This window comes from Xyrauchen texanus, chromosome 36, assembly GCF_025860055.1.
Source record: "Xyrauchen texanus isolate HMW12.3.18 chromosome 36, RBS_HiC_50CHRs, whole genome shotgun sequence".
Classification (NCBI taxonomy): Eukaryota; Metazoa; Chordata; class Actinopteri; order Cypriniformes; family Catostomidae; genus Xyrauchen; species Xyrauchen texanus.
The window spans coordinates 23,122,317-23,141,262 of NC_068311.1; the positions used below are offsets into that span (position 1 = coordinate 23,122,317).

General features: G+C 39.0%; 1 protein-coding gene across 2 annotated transcripts in view; it reads right to left on the reverse strand.

Annotated features, from left to right (window-relative positions):
- The window catches only part of LOC127629551 (huntingtin-interacting protein 1-like), a 69,575-nt gene that overhangs the window by 20,432 nt on the left and 30,197 nt on the right, over positions 1 to 18,946 (reverse strand). For both annotated transcript variants that reach the window (XM_052106641.1, XM_052106642.1), the window contains exons 5-17: positions 17,970 to 18,050; positions 16,237 to 16,313; positions 15,948 to 16,009; positions 13,576 to 13,716; positions 10,856 to 10,913; positions 10,652 to 10,727; positions 10,348 to 10,491; positions 10,154 to 10,251; positions 9,210 to 9,282; positions 6,703 to 6,886; positions 4,204 to 4,292; positions 1,109 to 1,225; positions 519 to 620 (exon numbers count right to left, since the gene is read on the reverse strand). In XM_052106641.1, the coding sequence (XP_051962601.1) occupies positions 519 to 620; positions 1,109 to 1,225; positions 4,204 to 4,292; positions 6,703 to 6,886; positions 9,210 to 9,282; positions 10,154 to 10,251; positions 10,348 to 10,491; positions 10,652 to 10,727; positions 10,856 to 10,913; positions 13,576 to 13,716; positions 15,948 to 16,009; positions 16,237 to 16,313; positions 17,970 to 18,050 (1,302 nt within the window). The remainder of the gene's footprint in view (positions 1 to 518; positions 621 to 1,108; positions 1,226 to 4,203; positions 4,293 to 6,702; positions 6,887 to 9,209; positions 9,283 to 10,153; positions 10,252 to 10,347; positions 10,492 to 10,651; positions 10,728 to 10,855; positions 10,914 to 13,575; positions 13,717 to 15,947; positions 16,010 to 16,236; positions 16,314 to 17,969; positions 18,051 to 18,946) is intronic.

Genomic DNA, 18,946 nt, shown 5'->3' on the forward strand with positions numbered 1-18,946 from the left:
GAAGTCATGATCGCCAAGGAGACTACTAATGGCAAGATTTATAAAAAAGGAGTTATATTTTGGTCTGTTCTCACCCATAACCAACTGGACTGCTTTAGAGGATATGGATTAAACCACTGGAGTCTTATAAGCTATTTTTATGCTGATTTTATGTGCTTTTTGGAGCTTCAAAGTTTTGGTCACCCTTCACTTGCATTGTATGGACCTAGAGAATCTTTGTCTGTTTTCTGCAGAAGAAAAAAGTCATACACATACTGGATGGCACGAGGGTGAGTAAATGATAAGAACATTTTAATGTTTGCATGAACTAACCCTTTAATTTCCTATTTAAATCTCCATGACATGTCCAGGAGTGAAAATCACAATTTTAAAATTCCCTGAAGTTTTCCAGGTTTTCCATGACTGAAATTCACATGGAATAGATATGATCTTGTTGCATGTAATTTGTACAAGGTGTGAGCAATAGACCAGAATTTTTTGAAAAGAGGGAGCGACTGAGGAAGAATGTGAGATCGCACCTGTTGGGAGGAGGTGACTGTATTCTTCAGGGTCTCTAGTTCTGTTCTGCTGGACATGAGCTCGGCTTGAAGAGCTTGAAGCTGCTCTAACTGTACCATCTCCTACTCATCCATATACACACAAACACATACAGGGGGAGCGTAAGACAAACATACTAAGGGATCAAGGTCCAAAATGAACACTTGCAAAAACCCAAATGATTGTAAAAAATAATTTCACCAGTTGCTTAGTAACATTATTAGGAACTGATTTCAGTCCAATTGTAAGAATGATAATCTGATATCACTGATATAATGACACGAGTAAATCAACTTTCTTCAGGAAATTGTCTTTTTCTCCCTACAATGAAGGTAAATGGTGACTGAGTCTGTCATTCTTTCTAATATTTTATTTTGTGTTCAAAGGATGACAAAATGTCATACAGGTTTGTAACGACATAAGGGTGAGTAAATGATGACAATTTTAATTTATGGGTGAACTATCCCTTTAATTCACCACCACTGGCATGTGTAGCAAAAAGTTCATTCTGGACCCAGCTATGATACATCAGGCAGAGGGTGTGTTTGTGTGGTCTGTGTTGGTATCTGACCTGCTGACATGTGGATTCCTGAGCAGCTTTCAATCTGTCCAGCATCTCTTTCTTCACGGTCTCCACCTCATCCTGAGCGGCACGGGCCACTGTCATCTGCCGTGTCACCTCCGCATTCTGAGAAACATACACAGACATGTACAGTTTAGTACAGAGCCAAGACTCTTGGCTGACCCAGTTCCTTTATCAAGGACGTGGCTCCCACTGTCAGACGCCACTGCAGTGGGATCGGGGCATGTTTCTGTATGAGAGTGAGCATGATGCAGAGAGAGAGATTGTGCCAAGTTTTATCTCTATTAGAAATAGAGTGGAGTCAGCAGGAACAGAAATTTCTTTGAGGAGCTGAATAACCTGCAGGTTTACTGACATGCCTGATATTAGAGCTCAAGCAAACTTAGGGTCAGTGGCTACATTCTGAATAGCATACTACCATACTAATACTATTTCTACGTTATGCAAATTGATGGTTTATCAAATATATTTGCCAAAACATGCAGTATACAATGGAGCACACAGCATGAAGTACTGATTATTCTCAATGTGCTGGAATTGATCTTCCATTTCTTGTGTAAAAAATTTACTGAAAATTATATAAAACATGATTTTAAACATCTCTCTTGACTCCTTACTTGATTGGACTGCCAATCAAGAGTAAAGAAATTACAAAAAAATATGAGAACTGTCAGAATTAAAGCATTAACTCCTTACTTGATTGGACTGCCAATCAAGAGTAAAGAAATTACAAAAAAATATGAGAACTGTCAGAATTAAAGCATTAACGCATGCGATTAATTAAAAACAGATTAACGCAATGTGTCCAATCGGAGTCATACACTGACACGCACTTCACAACAGCGCTTACATGTCAGTAATAAAATGATGGAGAAAGAACTTCAAAATGCTATTTGATGTACAAAACAAGCCCAGATGGGAATTGTGATAGAAATCAAGTATTTTTCAATCCAAGTAAGGCTAATTTAATGAAAACAGAAGCATGTCAAGTCTTAATTAATACTAAAATGCAGAATGAGACATTTTTGTATGAAAGATCTTTTCATGTGGAGTTGAAAGCGGCACTTGACCCTGCTGTTGACGCCCTGACACGAATCATGAACATACCTTTGCGATTGCTGTAGCAAATCACATAGCAGTCTACTGGCAGATTAATATACTGGAGGATGAGTTTAAGAGATTTAATCCCCATTGCAATAAATATGCAACCTATGTGGGGACTTAAACTTTCAATTAGTCAAACTCCCACTTAGACTTTGGGAAACGTTTAATGTTACTTGAATTGGTGCTATTTTAGTGCATTTCTGTCTTTATACTGTGGAAGGCTTTGTTTGGAAAATTTTTATAAAACATTATATTGTTACATATTATTTTGTTTCCTTTCTTAAGATGGAAATAAATGCATTTTGACAGGAAAAGAAGTGTGTGTGTGTGTGTGTGTGTGTGTATATATATATATATATATATATATATATATATATATATATATATATACACACACTCACCTAAAGGATTATTAGGAACACCTGTTCAATTTCTCATTAATGCAATTATCTAATCAACCAGTCACATGGCAGTTGCTTCAATGCATTTAGGGGTGTGGTCCTGGTCAAGACAATCTCCTGAACTCCAAACTGAATGTCAGAATGGGAAAGAAAGGTGATTTAAGCAATTTTGAGCGTGGCATGGTTGTTGGTGCCAGACGGGCCGGTCTGAGTATTTCACAATCTGCTCAGTTACTGGGATTTTCACGCACAACCATTTCTAGGGTTTACAAAGAATGGTGTGAAAAGGAAAAACATCCAGTATGCGGCAGTCCTGTGGGCTGAAAATGCCTTGTTGATGCTAGAGGTCAGAGGAGAATGGGCTGACTGATTCAAGCTGACAGAAGAGCAACTTTGCCTGAAATAACCACTCGTTACAACCGAGGTATGCAGCAAAGCATTTGTGAAGCCACAACACGCACAACCTTGAGGTGGATGGGCTACAACAGCAGAAGACCCCACCGGGTACCACTCATCTCCACTACAAATAGGAAAAAGAGGCTACAATTTGCAAGAGCTCACCAAAATTGGACAGTTGAAGACTGGAAAAATGTTGCCTGATTTCTGTTGAGACATTCAGATGGTAGAGTCAGAATTTGGCGTAAACAGAATGAGAACATGGATCCATCATGCCTTGTTACCACTGTGCAGGCTGCTGGTGGTGGTGTAATGGTGTGGGGGATGTTTTCTTGGCACACTTTAGGCCCCTTAGTGCCAATTGGGCATCGTTTAAATGCCACGGCCTACCTGAGGATTGTTTCTGACCATGTCCATCCCTTTATGGCCACCATGTACCCATCCTCTGATGGCTACTTCCAGCAGGATAATGCACCATGTCACAAAGCTTGAATCATTTCAAATTGGTTTCTTGAACATGACAATGAGTTCACTGTACTAAAATGGCCCCCACAGTCACCAGATCTCAACCCAATAGAGCATCTTTGGGATGTGGTGGAACGGAGCTTCAGTGCCCTGGATGTGCATCTCACAAATCTCCATCAACTGCAAGATGCTATCCTATCAATATGGGCCAACATTTCTACAGAATGCTTTCAGCACCTTGTTGAATCAATGCCACGTAGAATTAAGGCAGTTCTGAAGGCGAAAGGGGTCAAACACAGTATTAGTATGGTGTTCCTAATAATCCTTTAGGTGAGTGTATATATATATATATATATATATATATACACACACACACACACACACACACACACACACACACACACACACACACACATATATATTCAAATTTCAGCACTTTAAAAATCTGTGATTAATCGCTATTAACTGCAAAACATTATGCAATTAATCGTGATTGCAATTTTTAATCCACTGACAGCACTAAAAATTAGATTAAAAAAATACGTAGTGGGGTCATGTGGCAGATTTAGCATACTATGGTTTGAAATGCGCAAAATGTTTTCTGTTACACATACTGTTAAAAACAAAAACAGCAGCCAGCATACAATGTAGTGTACTGCACAGTATGCAGTAAGCAGTATGCTAGTGTCAATGTGCTCTGAATGGAAGTCAATTCACCTTCCTCAGCAGGTCAGCGTGGCTCTGGACCAGTTCTGTGTATTTCTCCTTTAGTTTTGTGTAGCGTTGTTCATTTGCCAGGGCTTTTCCTACAAAAAACACAAATATATGGCTTAGTACATCAAACAGAAGACTTGAGATGCTCCAGACCTCTCACACAAACACACACAATTAGAAAAGTTATCACGCAGCAGTTTGAGTCCCAGCACTTCGTTGTTGTGTGCTTGTATGCTGGTGAATTGGATTGTGGACAATGTCGTTTATTAGTATGTGATTTGTGGCTGTTATGGATTGGGGCCCTACAGGCTGTGTTCCTCCAGAGGGCAGACAGGCTGTCTAATGATCATTCATTACTGCCCTGCACAGCTCTTTCATATCCTTTACTACAGCCCACAAAACATGCCGTTTCTGTATTCTGATCACTGGTTTTTGAAACAGTAACCAATTTTCCAAAAACAACATATTGAGGTAAACCAGTGAGTGTAAAAAATCTAGAAATAAGGGAAGCGTTTCTTCGGTTTACAAAAGAGGAACAAAGTAATGATTTGTTTTAAAGTCCTAAATTATAGCCGTCAGTCCAAGACTAAAGAGTATTAAAGGAACTTAAGCTCTATCAACAGCATCTATGACATGTCCCTCAGCTTGTGTTTACAGTAAAATATTACAATGGAAATCTATGGTGCAAACATTACACAAGGGGAAAAAGCATAGTAACAAAAAACACTGTTCCTTTCACATGATACACTCTAGGGCTAGGCAACATACAGTATATCATGGCGATGATATATTGCGGCAATCAACAGAGATTTTGCTACATCTCATACATAGCGATATGTAAATATCCATGTGCGCGGCATGTGCTTATCTATCAGTGAGTTGGGGCTTTCTGCCATTTTAAATATTTTTAAGAAACAAACTCAATCACTGCGTCCAAATATTCATCCTGCCAAAAACAGCATGCCAATGGAGAAGTATTTCAGAATCCTCAGTATTCATAACATAATATATGAGAAATAACCAGTAGGCCTATAATTTCCTAAAAAATTCTGAAAGGAAAGATATTTATCATCTGAAAAGTGCATCTGTATTTCATGGATGTTTTCTCTTGAGCATGCAAGTGCGCATGAGTTTAGCATGCTTCCCGATATTTGGGCTGCATAGACAGGAGAGTGTAGAGTGGGATTACTCGCACTACTAAATCTGGCGCAGACCACAAAATTGACATCACCCATTTGAGAAGTTTAATAGTCTTTCAAATAGCACCTAAATGGACAAGTCATATATCAAATGGAAGCTCTTGTTCTCTGGAATGTGACTACATACTTTATTTTGTTTGTAGATTTTCAAAAGAATCATAAAGTGAAATAGGATTTCTGTAAGTCTTAAATACAAACATCTATTTATGTGTCGATCACTGCTGCTGTAAGCCCCAAAGAGCAAAAAAAGCCCCAAAGAGCACCAGGAAAAGCATGCTTAACAAATCATCAGAAAAATATGTTTTGGACTATTAATGATAAAAACATATTGGTGATACAAAGGGTAGAATCTCATCTTTCTAATGACACTTAGATTGAGCTTCTAGTCCACTCAGAGGTAGAGATGTTCTATGAAATATTGAAAGGTGGTGCATTAACTGAAAATCAGACTGAATGTCTATGGACGAGCACATCTGTCTTTTTTTATTTGGGCTTTTAAATTTGAATGTGAAACATTGCATGCGGCAGCCCAAAAATGCAGCAGAGTTTAAGGAGTTATTTAATATATAAAAACATTTTTATGATTGTCAAGAAAATTTTTACTATATCGTGATATTTATCTTTATCGTGATAAAAAATTACAAATTTTGTGAAAAGACATTTGCGATATTGCCCACACCTAAATGTACAAGAAACAGAAACAGGAGTTAGGTTAGTAGCTTATTACAAGAAGTATAGTCGGCCTACCACAGTAGACCTATTGTTAAATAATGATGTAGACAACTTTACTGAAATAAAATAAATGTTATATGAACATAAAACATTTCTACTTTTAACTCTCCAGAATGTCTTCCCCAAATATACTTCCATTGTAAGTGCACTACTGTAAACTCAACATTTATTTGTTTTTACAAACTGAGGGACAAGTCCAAATTATTCTTTGTGGTAATTAACAGCATACTGCAAATGATACACATGGCATTTAACTTGTTTTGAACCTAGAACACCCTTTAATATATAGCTGGTCTAAAAAATGGACAAGAGGGACTTTCAGAGTTACAGCCCTTTTCCACCATCGGGCCGAACAGTTCTGAACACGGTTAGTAATATTTCCAGTAGCATTTCCACATGAGCACGGTTTGGCACGGTACGACTGCAAACGGTTCCTCACCGATGGTTTCTCGATGGTGGGAAATTGTGTAAAGAGATGATTTTGTAAACCAGGTACTCATTCTGTATCACGTTTGTTCTTCAGGGATGAGGACTCCCTAAATCAAATAGAAGTTAGACCAAAACCTCTTACTCTCGATGTCGCTCAAGCTGCGCTGCTCTTTTTCTGTGTCCTCTTTGACCCTGCGCAGGTCGTCCAGCTCTGCACGCAGGAACTCACTCTCTCCCAGTGCCTGCTGCTTTAGGTGAGTCTGCTCTGCTAGCTCTGCCTCCAGCTCGTTCACACGCCCCCGTAGTGCTTGACAAAGGCGCCCACTCTGAAAGAGGCCAAAGGAAATTTTACACTGAATATTCAATTCATATTCTTTCTTGTGTAACTATACACATTTAGTAGTGAAACAAAAAGTTTCTTTACAGAAACCAGTGATTCACAGAACCATGATGTGAAGCCATTCATGATTTTACATGTGGATACTATGGTTATGCTACAAATATTACAGTTAAACTAAGACTACAGTCCAAAAACCATTGTCAATTTTAATTAGGTAAAAACTAAAAAGCCCTCTGATGTATTCAGTATGGTAGGGACTAAATCAAAGAACTGAGTCCAATTCAATAAATGGTTCAATTGGGCCAGAGTAGTTAAGTGGTAAAGACGCTGGCTACCACCACTGGAGTTCTGTAGTTTGAATATCAGGGCATGCTGAGTGACTCCAGCCAGGTCTCCTAAGCAACCAAATTAGCCCGGTTGCTAGAGAGGACAGAGTCACACTGGGTAACCTCCTCGTGGTCGCTATAATGTGGTTTGTTCTCGGTGGGGTGCATGGTGAGTAGGGCGTGGGTGCCGCGGTGGATGGCGTGAAGCCTCCACACGTGCTATGTCTCTGTGGCAACGCGCTCAACAAGCCATGTGATAAGATGCACAAGTTGACATCTCAGATGCGGAGGCAGCTGGAATTCGTCCTTCGCCACCCAGATGGAGGCGAATCACTACATGACCAGGAGGACTTAAAAGCACATTGGGAATTGGGCATGCCAAATTGGGAGAAAAGGGGGAACAATTATAAATAAATTGTTAAATATTCAAAATTATACTGGAACTGAATGACTTTTGTGATCTTTGGTTTCAGTCTTCATACTAAAATACTCAGAGTGTGGCAGGGCTGAGGGCGGGGCTGGGTCGTGATTCTACACACCCGGTCCCTTATCAGACTAATCAAGTCTCCGAGAGGGATAAAGGCCGACTGCGGAGGATTGTGCGGGAGAGAGAGAGATGGTTTACGGATATGTGCGTCGTGTGTGTCTTCCGTTTAAGTTTATTATTAAAATATTATTTATATTATCAAGCCGGTTCTTGCCTCCTCCTTTCCATTGAACAACGTTACACTGGTGCCAAAACCCGGGAAGGAGGAGGGTTTAGACACCATAGCTTGTTCCTCGGCCACTCCTCCGCCCTCTAACGGACGACAGCCGCGCCTCTCCGGGCGGATCGGAGGCAGTCCTCCAGCCCCTTGCGGACAGAACGCCCAGCCGCGTTCTAGGGGAACAGAAGGGGTCTCCCCCACCCCTGGCAGCGGTTCTCCCGCTCGAGGCGGTCGGCAGCGAGCCCCTCCCCGCTCGCGGGCGGCGGTCTCAGACCCCGCCGCGTTTCAGCGGCTGGTAGGGGACTCCTCCGCCCCTGGCAGCGGCCCTAACCGCTCCAGGCGGTCGGTTAGGAGCCCCTTCTCCCCTCGCGGTCAGCGGCCGTCCTCCGCTTCCAGGTGGCTGGGCTCCTCGTCCCCCGGGAGATGGCCGCGGCTGCTCCGTTGGGGTGGACGGTAGTGGCGAGAACTCTACTATGGCGTATCGGAGAAATGGCAAGTAAGTGTTTTTTTTTTTTTTTATCTCTCTCTCCTCTCTCACTGCCGCTCCACGTTGGCCTTTTCCCTCTCGTTTAAATTTTATAGTGTTTTTTTTGGGGGGTACTACACTGTTACAGGAAGTACCCCCCATTTTCATTATTTCTGTTTCCCTCCCCTTGTCCCCTCCCTCATCCAGGTAGACGGGGATGACCTGCCGGCAGACGGGGCTTCGGCACACGCTCCCCCAGGGAAAGAGGGGAGGGGCTCCCCTGCCTGAGAGAACGAGGGAGGAATGTGGCAGGGCAGTGGGCGGGGCCGGGTCGTGATTGTACACACCCTGTCCCTTATCAGCTAATCAAGCCTCAGAGAGGGATAAAGGCTGACTGCGGAGGATTGTGGGGGGGAGATAGTTTACGGACATGTCCGTCATGTGTGTGTTTGTGTCTTCTGTTTAAGTTTATTATTAAAATACTATTTATATTATCAAGCCAGTTCTCACCGCTACCTTTCCATTGAACAACGTTACACAGAGTTTCTGGCAGGAAACTGCAGCAGTGCTCAAAAGTACTAAAAGAATGATCAATGTAATGATTAAAGAACACAATTAGAATGAGATTTGTTCAATTCCTTTCAAATCCAACCTAATTTGAAACACATTTCACTAACAAATAGTAAAATATTCAAATTGTCATGTGCTGTATGTTCAGTCTACAGCCATTTCCTTGTTATGCCTTTCTTTTTCATGTCTCTTCTAATGTATCTGCTCATGTTTGTCCTCCTCTCATATCTTGCACTTTACCTCCAGTCTGAAGGACTCCAGCTCCTTTTTCAGGGCCTGTAGCTCTGCTGTGAGCTGCTCAATCAAGCGGTCTCTGAGAAGAGAGATACAAGACAACTCTTCAAGCTGAAGCAAACTGTGAGTCTTTCATTCAGTTAACAATAAGGTTGTAAATTATAAATCAGTATAAATTATTTTCAATAATAATTTAGTAATTAAAAAAAAAAATGTGTAAGATATAGCGAATCGAACCGCCAACCCTGCGATTAGTGGCCAACTCGCTGTCCCACCTGAGCCACAGCCACCCCATTTATGATGCTGATTCAACGAGAGAAATATATCATCTATCCAAGATACATTAGGACTCGAGAGTAGCTGACTTCACATAGAAGCCAGATTAAATCAAGATCTACGCATTATATCATGTTGTATTTGGGCTTGTTTTAATCAGGAGCATCTGCTACAAGAAACCTTGTGCGTTTACATCTTCATATAAGTAAAATGTGACAAAAAGCCACATCTGTTTATAACTTACATGTAGCTCAGTGTGCTTTCATATACAAATACACAGCTTTTACTCGATATATATTGGTGTGTGAGGGCTTGTTGTATTCTACTCATTGAGACATTTCCAACAACATATGACACAACGTGATGATCCAATCTATATTATGTTTTCACCAAATGTTTAATCTATGGTCAATGTTGAGTTAGTTATTAAAAAAAATTAAAAAATAAAACAAGAAATTAATAATTACTTTTCAAAAATGTTTATCTGTAATGATTACATGATTAAAAATTAACCACATTACTAATTACTTTTAAATTACTTTCTAAAATGCTTTTTTTAAGAAAAGCTTTTGTTTCTATGAAAAACGAATTCAAAATAATGTCAATATTTACTTCTTGTTCATTGATCATTAATGACTGTCGATCAAGGATATTTCTGAAAATATAAGTCTTACTTCTCATCTTTGCGCATGCCGTTCTGACTGTTGAAGTTGAATGGGTCTGTAGCAGCAGAGGTGCCAAATAGGTCATCGAATTTACTTTCCACAGTGCTCTAATGAAGAAAAAACACAAGGAGACCCATTCCCGTCTTATGACACAAAACACAGTGAGTTTAAAAACGAGATGACATTGTGTATCTGTATGGTACCGGTAAAGGTGGGATGTCAGTGTCCACCAGATCTTCTGTCTCTACCACATGTTCACTCTCAGGAGACGATGACTCCACTGGAATCACCACTACTGGACTGATGTGCTCGGACAGAGCGGATGCCCGCAGGAAGTTTGGAGGATTCTAAAGAGAATATGACAGAAAGCAAGAGGGAGAAAAGTGAACAAACATCAGTAGTGATCTTAGCAGGCAGCTATGTAAATCAGTTACATAATTTATTTTCACTAGCCATATTTTGTGAATCAGGTTAGGCAGGAATATGTTTGGTATGCAGAAGTCTCACGTCAGGAAGCTGTGGGATCTGAATCAGTCTCTTGAAATACTGCAGGTTACTTGAGCGATAGAACAGACTCTTCACTCTGGAGAGACAGACACAGAGCGAAGGTAAACAGTGAGAAATGACAAAAGAGTGTGTGTCTATCACACACTAGCTTGATAGAGCAGTTTGAGTGAACAGTGAATGACAGACATAAGGGAGTGAACTCACTTCTTAAACTGCTCCTGGAAGCGATCCCTGTGGCCCTGCAGAGTATCTGCTGGCAGACCTGAAGGACATGAGAGTGAGAGAATGCCGAACATGACAATGAGAATGTCAAGAAACTGATTCACCACTAAGCCCCGCCCCTCCTTATTTACAGTTGTTAGCTTTACCTAACTTTGCTATTAGCACGTGAACGGACCCTTTTCACAGTCTGTGATGGCACGTTTTAAACTAATTTAGCAGCATAAATCTAGTAAAACTTTTTATATTTTCCATTTCTTAATTGTACATTTTTTACATTATTCTTCATGTTATATTACCATGGCATTAATAAAATACAAAAAGTCAACACTGCTGCGACTGGGTTTCAAATACAGCTGGTGAGGCAGTGTAGTAAATTTGGCATCTTTCTCTTATCTGACGGTCGTAATCCACCTCTCTTTTTTTCCCCCTCTATTGGAAAATCGTGGAAACGTAATAGTGGCTTTTTTTTTTGCTGTTGGAGCAAATGGGAATGCAAAAATAATATTTGTAGTGGCATTCCAGTTGCAGCAATAGAAGTTTACCTAATTATTATTTACTTCAGCGATCCAAAGCAGAAATGTGTAAAGGGTCCATTACCTCAATTAATTAATAAATATTGTTTATATAATAATAATTACAACATTATTTATAACATTATTAATACATATAATTATAATATAATTTTATTAGATCTTGATCAACAGTGAATTTACAGTATATTTAATAATAATATCTGGCTGTTAAAAAAGTTCAGTATGCCACGGAAGGCTTACATCTAAAATGTAAAACTTGGGAAAGAAAATGCATGATGGTTTGATCATAATCAATCCATCATATCATTTGATATTGATTTCAATTACTAACAATAGGCATAACTAATACTTGCACAACACTGTTTCTAATGCTACCACAACATACTTCTGAACAGGGACTAAAAACAAAATGTTTTTCATTTCGGTTCGTTCTGAGCAAACACTGTATTTTTTCATTCTGGTTCAAAAGTTCTGCCGCCTCCTTTCCAAAAAGTTACTGGTTAGAGCGAAATAAACAAATGGTTAATAACTTTTTTTAAATGACAGTACTCGCTGCTAAGAAGTGGGTGAAATACAAATTGCAGCGTTGCAGTTGAAGAGAAGCAAGCAATCTGGACTGAAAAACGCTAAAAATAAGTCAAAAATCATAACACGCAAACAGTTAAAGGTGCACTCAGCGATTCCTGAGAAACAATGTTGATCATCAAACTCAACTGCCAAAACCAGCGCAAAAAAAAAAAAAAAGTCAGTCCACTAGGCGGCAACATGAAAATCACCAAAAGGCTTACTCACTCCAATGTTTTTATGAAAGACAGTGCTTGCTGTGGGCATATCAATTAGATATTCCTTAGAATATATTCTCAGTTTGGCCGGAAACAAAAAAGTGTAAGTCTGAAAGTCTGTCTTGGTCGCAAGCGGATTAGTATCTAATTCACTCTCTGATGACTCCAGCTAACCTATCCGTTTTTTTGATGTCCGACAATCTTGTAACCAACTAAGAGAATTTAATTTCCATGGAAGTAATCGATCAATGTATTACAGCCAAATCCTCCAAGTCCGCCACGACCTTCGCCAGTTTTGTCAACATGTTCATCAATTCACGTCGGATTTCTTTTAAATTCCCCGTCTGAATTTAATCCGGGGCTTCCAGCTTGCCACTGCGGCGAATCAGCTTGAGCACGTAAGTGGCTTTTAATATCTCCAGAGCCCAAGGATTTAGAATTTTTTTACATATTGTCTTCCTAGGACAGTCAAGAATCATTGTGTATCGAATCTCACCGGTTAATGACACAAATAGCATTAAAATTAGCAAAGAGCGCAAAGCTCGCCGCTCACAATTCCGTTCCTCGCATGGCGCCACCCGACTCCATTTACGGAGCGCACCTTTAAGTAAAATTTTAAAGATTTGTTTCAGAATCAAAACCCAGCAGCATCATGTCTGACAATAATTCAGTGAAGACCTGGAAACATCTGAGAAAACTGCTTTTTACCTCTAATAATGTTTTCCTTGTATATGAATTAGACGTGCATTTCTATGTAATTATACATAGCTGTTAAAAAGGTCTTCATTCACAGAATATGACATCCACAATGGACAATTAGGCAAATAAATGTGTGATGAAGCAGTTTCCTTCAGCTTCAAAGCACGTAATTCGGGCAACATTAAATGGTGTAGTTCCAAAAAAATACGGTGATAAAACTTTTGGCCTTCAGTTTCATTAAAAATGTATGGGAACAAAATTAACCAGTTATAACCGGTTACCAGCATTTAAAAATAACGTTTTCACTCCGGAACAATTGAAAAGCACTTTGTTCTGTTTTTTCGTTACTTGATCCGTTTTTAGTCCCTGACTATGAATCCTTTAAATGTAATCAAATTAGATTAAATTTACTTTGAATCAAGTGTAAATCATCCTTATTGGTGCTATTGAGTGCTGACACAGTTTAATCAGTAGCATGGACTTTTACAGAAATTATCTAAACACACAGGAAATAAATAAACATATAGAAGTAAAGAGCAATTGTTTGCTGACAATATGGTGGATAGCAACAGTTTTGTATTGGTCAGAAACACTTTAAAGGCGGGGCTTAACGATGGGTCAGTGATTTCTCTGTGAGTGAGAGAGAGAAGAGTGATGTTGTGCATGGACAGCAGGTGGCAGGACTCACAGGAGTGGAGTTTGAAGAGCAGTTTGACGGTATAGTCGTACAGATGACTGCAGTCCAGGATGACCTGAATCATAGGAGCCAGACGACACTGACCTGCTGCCGTCACCGACACCGAACGAGACATATCCAATGAGCTGAACACTGAGGAGAAACACACACATTAGCACACAGAAATACCCAGCAATATCCATCAAGGCCAAAGTATACTTGGGGTGTGCGCGTTGCAGATCCTTCGGGGCATAGTATGTAATGCAAATTGCGTTTTCAGCACAGCCGCGCTGCCTACATTTCCTTGATTCACGCATGCGGTCCTCGTCTGTGCACATCGTCTGCACATGCACTGGCCATTGACTGTACTAAAAGACTGTCACAAAGCAGTTGTAGAGCGCATGCGTCGAACGCATTTCTATTAAACACAGGAAATTAGTGGGGAATCAAACCTGTGTGATAACATCTGCACCAAGTCAAAAACATGTACAAATTTTCATGACATGGGCCTATAACCTTAAAAATATTGTATGTTCAAAATACTCTAAATAGCAATATTAAAAAAGGGACAGTTCACCCAAAAAATACAAATTATACTGTCATTTACTCAACCTCATGTTGTTCCGAACCCGCATGACTTTCTTCTTCAAAAACACAAAAGAAGATGTTAGACAAAGTGACAGCATCAGTCATCATTCAATTTCATTGTATGGTAAAAAAAGATGCAATGAAAGTTAATGGTGTCTGAGGCATCTCTTGTGTTTCATGGAGGAACTTAAAGGGATAGTTCACCTAAAAAAGAAAATTCTCTCATCATTTACTCACCCTCATGCCATTCCAGATGTGTCTGACTTTCTTTCTTCTGCAGAACACAAACAAAGATTTTTAGAAGAATATTTCAGCCCTATAGATCCTCACAATGAAAGTGAATGGTGACCAGAACTTTGAAGCTCCAAAAGGACATAAAGGAAGCATACATGTAATTCATATGACTCCAGTGGTTAAATCTACAACTTCCGAAGTGATATAATAGGTGTGGGTGTGAAACTGATTAATATTTAAGCCCTTTACTATCAATCTTGTTTTTGGCGAAATATTTACCTGTTTCTCACCCACGTCTATCAAATGCTTCTGAAGAGATGGATTTAACCACAGGAGTAAACTGGATTACTTTTATGCTTCCTTTATGTGCTTTTGGAACTTAAAAATTTTGGTACACATTCACTTACATTGTATGGACCTGTTGTAATATTCTTCTAAACATCTTTTTTGTGTTCAGCAGTAGAAAGTCATACACATCTGAGATGGCATGAGGGTGAGTAAATGATGAGATAATTTACATTTTTTGGGTGAACTATCCCTTTAAGTCATACAGTTTGGAACACCATGATTGTGAGTAAATTACAACAGAGTTTTCATTTTAGGGTGAACAATGCCTTAAAAAAATTTAGTTACTTTCTTTTCTTTTATGAATCCTTCATTCAATTCATTCCTTTTAGAAAGCTCCTTTTATCATTCCATCCATCTCATTGCCTGTTTCCTCATTCACATTCATCCCCATACATCAGTCTCTCTTTCCCCCTCCCTCTGTCTCGCACTCAGTGATGCAGGCTCCTATGAGACTCAGTCTTCTCAGCACACAGAGGTGTGGTTTCCTGTGCCAGGGAGCTGTGCTGTAGCCAACAACACTTTCATTAACTTCTTCCTAATGCTTTCATCACCGGTACACTGAGAACGAGCAGTGTTCTGGATAGATTTAGCGGACGTTAACACTGGATACATTTAGCCAGCTCTGCATTTTAAAGGGATAGTGTATCCAAAAATGAAAATTCTGTCATTGTTTACTCGCCACATGATTTTCTTTCTTTCCTGGAACACAAAAGGAGATGTTAGGCAGACTATTAGTCTCAGTCACCATTCCCTTGCATTTATTCTTTTGACATACAATGAAAGTGTATGGTGACAAACAATAAAATTCTGCCAAACATCTCAATTTGTGTTCGCAAAATATTTGGGTCTTGTGGTTTTTCAGAAAAGTACAATTTACAGCAAAATTCCAGCAGTTTTTGACCAATTAATTTCCATTATTCCAGTACCTTTCCAGTTGTTTTAAATGCAGGATAAGGATTTTTCAATTCGCTAATGAATCATTCAGGCTGACTCAGAACAATTCGCTCACAGATTGACCAACACCATGACTTGCAAGCATGTTTTACTATTACTCTAAATTTCTGTTATATCTACATGTTTCCCATTACATGGGAACCCTAACAGAGTAGTCACAAGATCACAGTACTGACATCTTGAGCTAACATATAAGAGGGGGCCTATAACCACATGATGGTAACTGCCACTCAAACACCTGCACCCAGCCTAAAACTTACCACCCAGGAAAAGATTCAGCTCACACTCCAGGTAATCAAACATCTCCACCGTCAGCTGGAAGCTACAAGTGTGAAGAGACACATGTGAATGAAATTGCAGTAGGGAACATGTCTTTTTTTAGTCTACTGTATATTCAGCTATAACTAAATATTAAACTGCTAATAATATTAGCAATACACCTTAATATTTTTTGTGATGGTTATCATTCTGTGAAAATGTCATACATTTACACATCTATTCAGGAGGACTAAAAAACACAAAGCGTGTGAGAAACAAAACAGTACTCACAAATTATTGACGTCGTTCTCGCCCGCCTCATCAAGCTGCCTGTTTGACATCTGTAGGTTGCCAGGGAAACGAGGGTTCTGGGAGGGCATTGATGTAAATGTTAGATTGTGACTTTCTTTCCTTGAATGACATTTATAGGGGTGTAATGGTTCACTCATCTCACAATTTGGTTCACAATTCTTTGAACTAAGCCCGAATCAAGAAAAGTTAAGATGGAACGTTTTTTTTATTATTATTATTACTTTATAGACATAAGCAAAACAGTTTGTTTGTTAAAAATGTAGCTAAAATTACTTTTCTTAAAAGTGCTAAATGATCTATCAGAGATGTACTGGGACTAAAAACAGCCCAGAACAGGGAAATAGTGCCACTAAATGGGAATATTAGCTAATAATCCTGCTTACTGAACATACAGAATTATGTTAGATACAAATGCTGCTTACACACTGTCAATGATTACAAACATTTAAAATATTTTAAATTAAAATTGTATTTTAAAAAAATAATATTGTCTATGATTACATAGATTACAATATATTCTTCAACTTAAATATTATTATAATTTGTAAACAAATACTAATATATTATAATAGTAATATATCTCAATCGTGCACATTTATCTTTCACGCTTTTATTTTGACAATCAGAATTCTCCAGGAAGTCCTGTAAGTGTGTCTGTTTGTAGGCAAGTTCACAGTAGTTTAATTCGCTTCTTATTCAAATTCTGGTAAAATGCCTAAAAACCTCCAGTGCCATTTTTTAAGTGAACCGAACTATTGAGCATCTACATCTGAGATGTTCGTTAGTAGCACTCAAATATTGCGCACGGAAAGAAGGCTAAAAATAGCCACGAGAGTGTGTGTGTAAACGGAGCAGCGCCATTCACTGACCAATCCAGGTATCGGATTGGTGCAACCCTAGTTAAAATGCCCACTGAAGTGTTGGAAATGGTTTATTCGCATGAATGATGACGTGTCATGACCATTTGTAAAGTTCGATGGCAATGCGCTCATCAGATGGTATAGATGTGCGAGAGCTTGACGTGACTAGAGCGACGAAAGGCCCGACCATGGCATACAATTCTTCAAACGTAGCCCTGGTTAGTCGGAAGTGCATCACCCACCGATCGTCATTAAAGTAGGTCCTCACAATCCACCAGGACTGTTTCGAGCGCAGGCGCTCCCAGGTATATTGAGGCTGTCGGAAAGGGAATAGCCATTTGCGCCCTCATTATTTGAGCTATTGCACTTATTCTGCGATGTCTCCTGGCAGCATTTAATAACATCATGTACAATTGATTTATTACAACAAATAAAACACTGCCTGAAGCAGAGGTCGTTCAGCTGCTCCATGACAAAACAGCAGACTCCCTCAAGATAATTCGCATTTACAATATGCATTTTCTTTAGTCGAATTTACAGAAATGTGCTTTAAAAATGCAAAACATTTTGATGGAAACTCAGCTACTGCTAATCCATGGCCGTACTCTCATTGTAGAAAGCATTTTATTGGACAAATATTTGTATACACCCCCAAGCACAAGAGGATGTTATAAATATTTTGTTCTATTTTCCTGGAAGAGAAAGTGTATCAATATTTTAATCATATTTATCTGTAGACATTTTATTTTGCTTTTAGGAGTGTACTAGCATATGGATGGCTTCAAAGCTAATGGACATGGACTAAAAGCAAAACAAATCCTTCAGATCTCCTTCAAGGCCTCATTCACTCACTTTGATGTGAAACTCCATTTTGGTGATGAGCAGTTTGAGGTAGATGCTGCACAACTTCCCGTAGCCTTCACTCAAATGACCCTGATGGGAGAGAGAGAAGAGAGTGAAGAATAGGGGGAGGCTGATAACTTTAAAAAGAAATGTCATTGTTGCCCTTCTAAAGCACCAGTAGCAGCTAATGAGACTTCAACTCACACTTAGTTCATCAGCTTCTCTTCACAATTCAAAGTGTGAGTCATTGAGGCAGATTAAGGTCAGGTTTGGTGTGTGTGAATATGTTTTTACATACACACATAATAAAGACACATACACTTCTAGTAAATGAGCTCATTTTTTCACTTCCTTTTCCCTCCATCAATCACTGTGATATCATAACAGGAAGTGGGATGTAGTGTCCACAGGAAGTATTTCTCCTATGTCAAATCCTTTAGCATATTCTCAGCAAATACTTGGCAGGGTACAACTAAAAGGTATTTCCAGTAACAAAAAGTTGCAACTCAGCATGTTCTATCCGATTCTTACTGTTGGCTTTGGAAACAAAGTTGTACACTGCATAAAGAATGCTTTTATTACACAGCTCTGTAATTTATAATTAAATAATGTATTATTGTAATTTAAACTGAAATCAATAGTTTATATCCATTTATTTAACAAGCAGTTGTGTGATAAGTGGGATAATGAGCAGCCAGACAGTCATTTTCATAATATAGCTACAATAATATACATAATTTAACTCCAATAGAACTCTTATTAAAACTAGAATTTGAATTCAGCTGTTTCTGGAGAATCTCTGGTCTCTTTTTTCTCACAGAACAATGTAATTTTAGCTTAAATCAATATTTCACATTAATGTATTTATTTATTGGGCAAGTAGTCAGGTAATAAGTGGTATAACAAGAATTCAGTCCATTATTTATTCATTTGTCAAGTAGTTGTGCGATATGCTGGATAATGAGCAGTCAGATGGTCATTTTCGT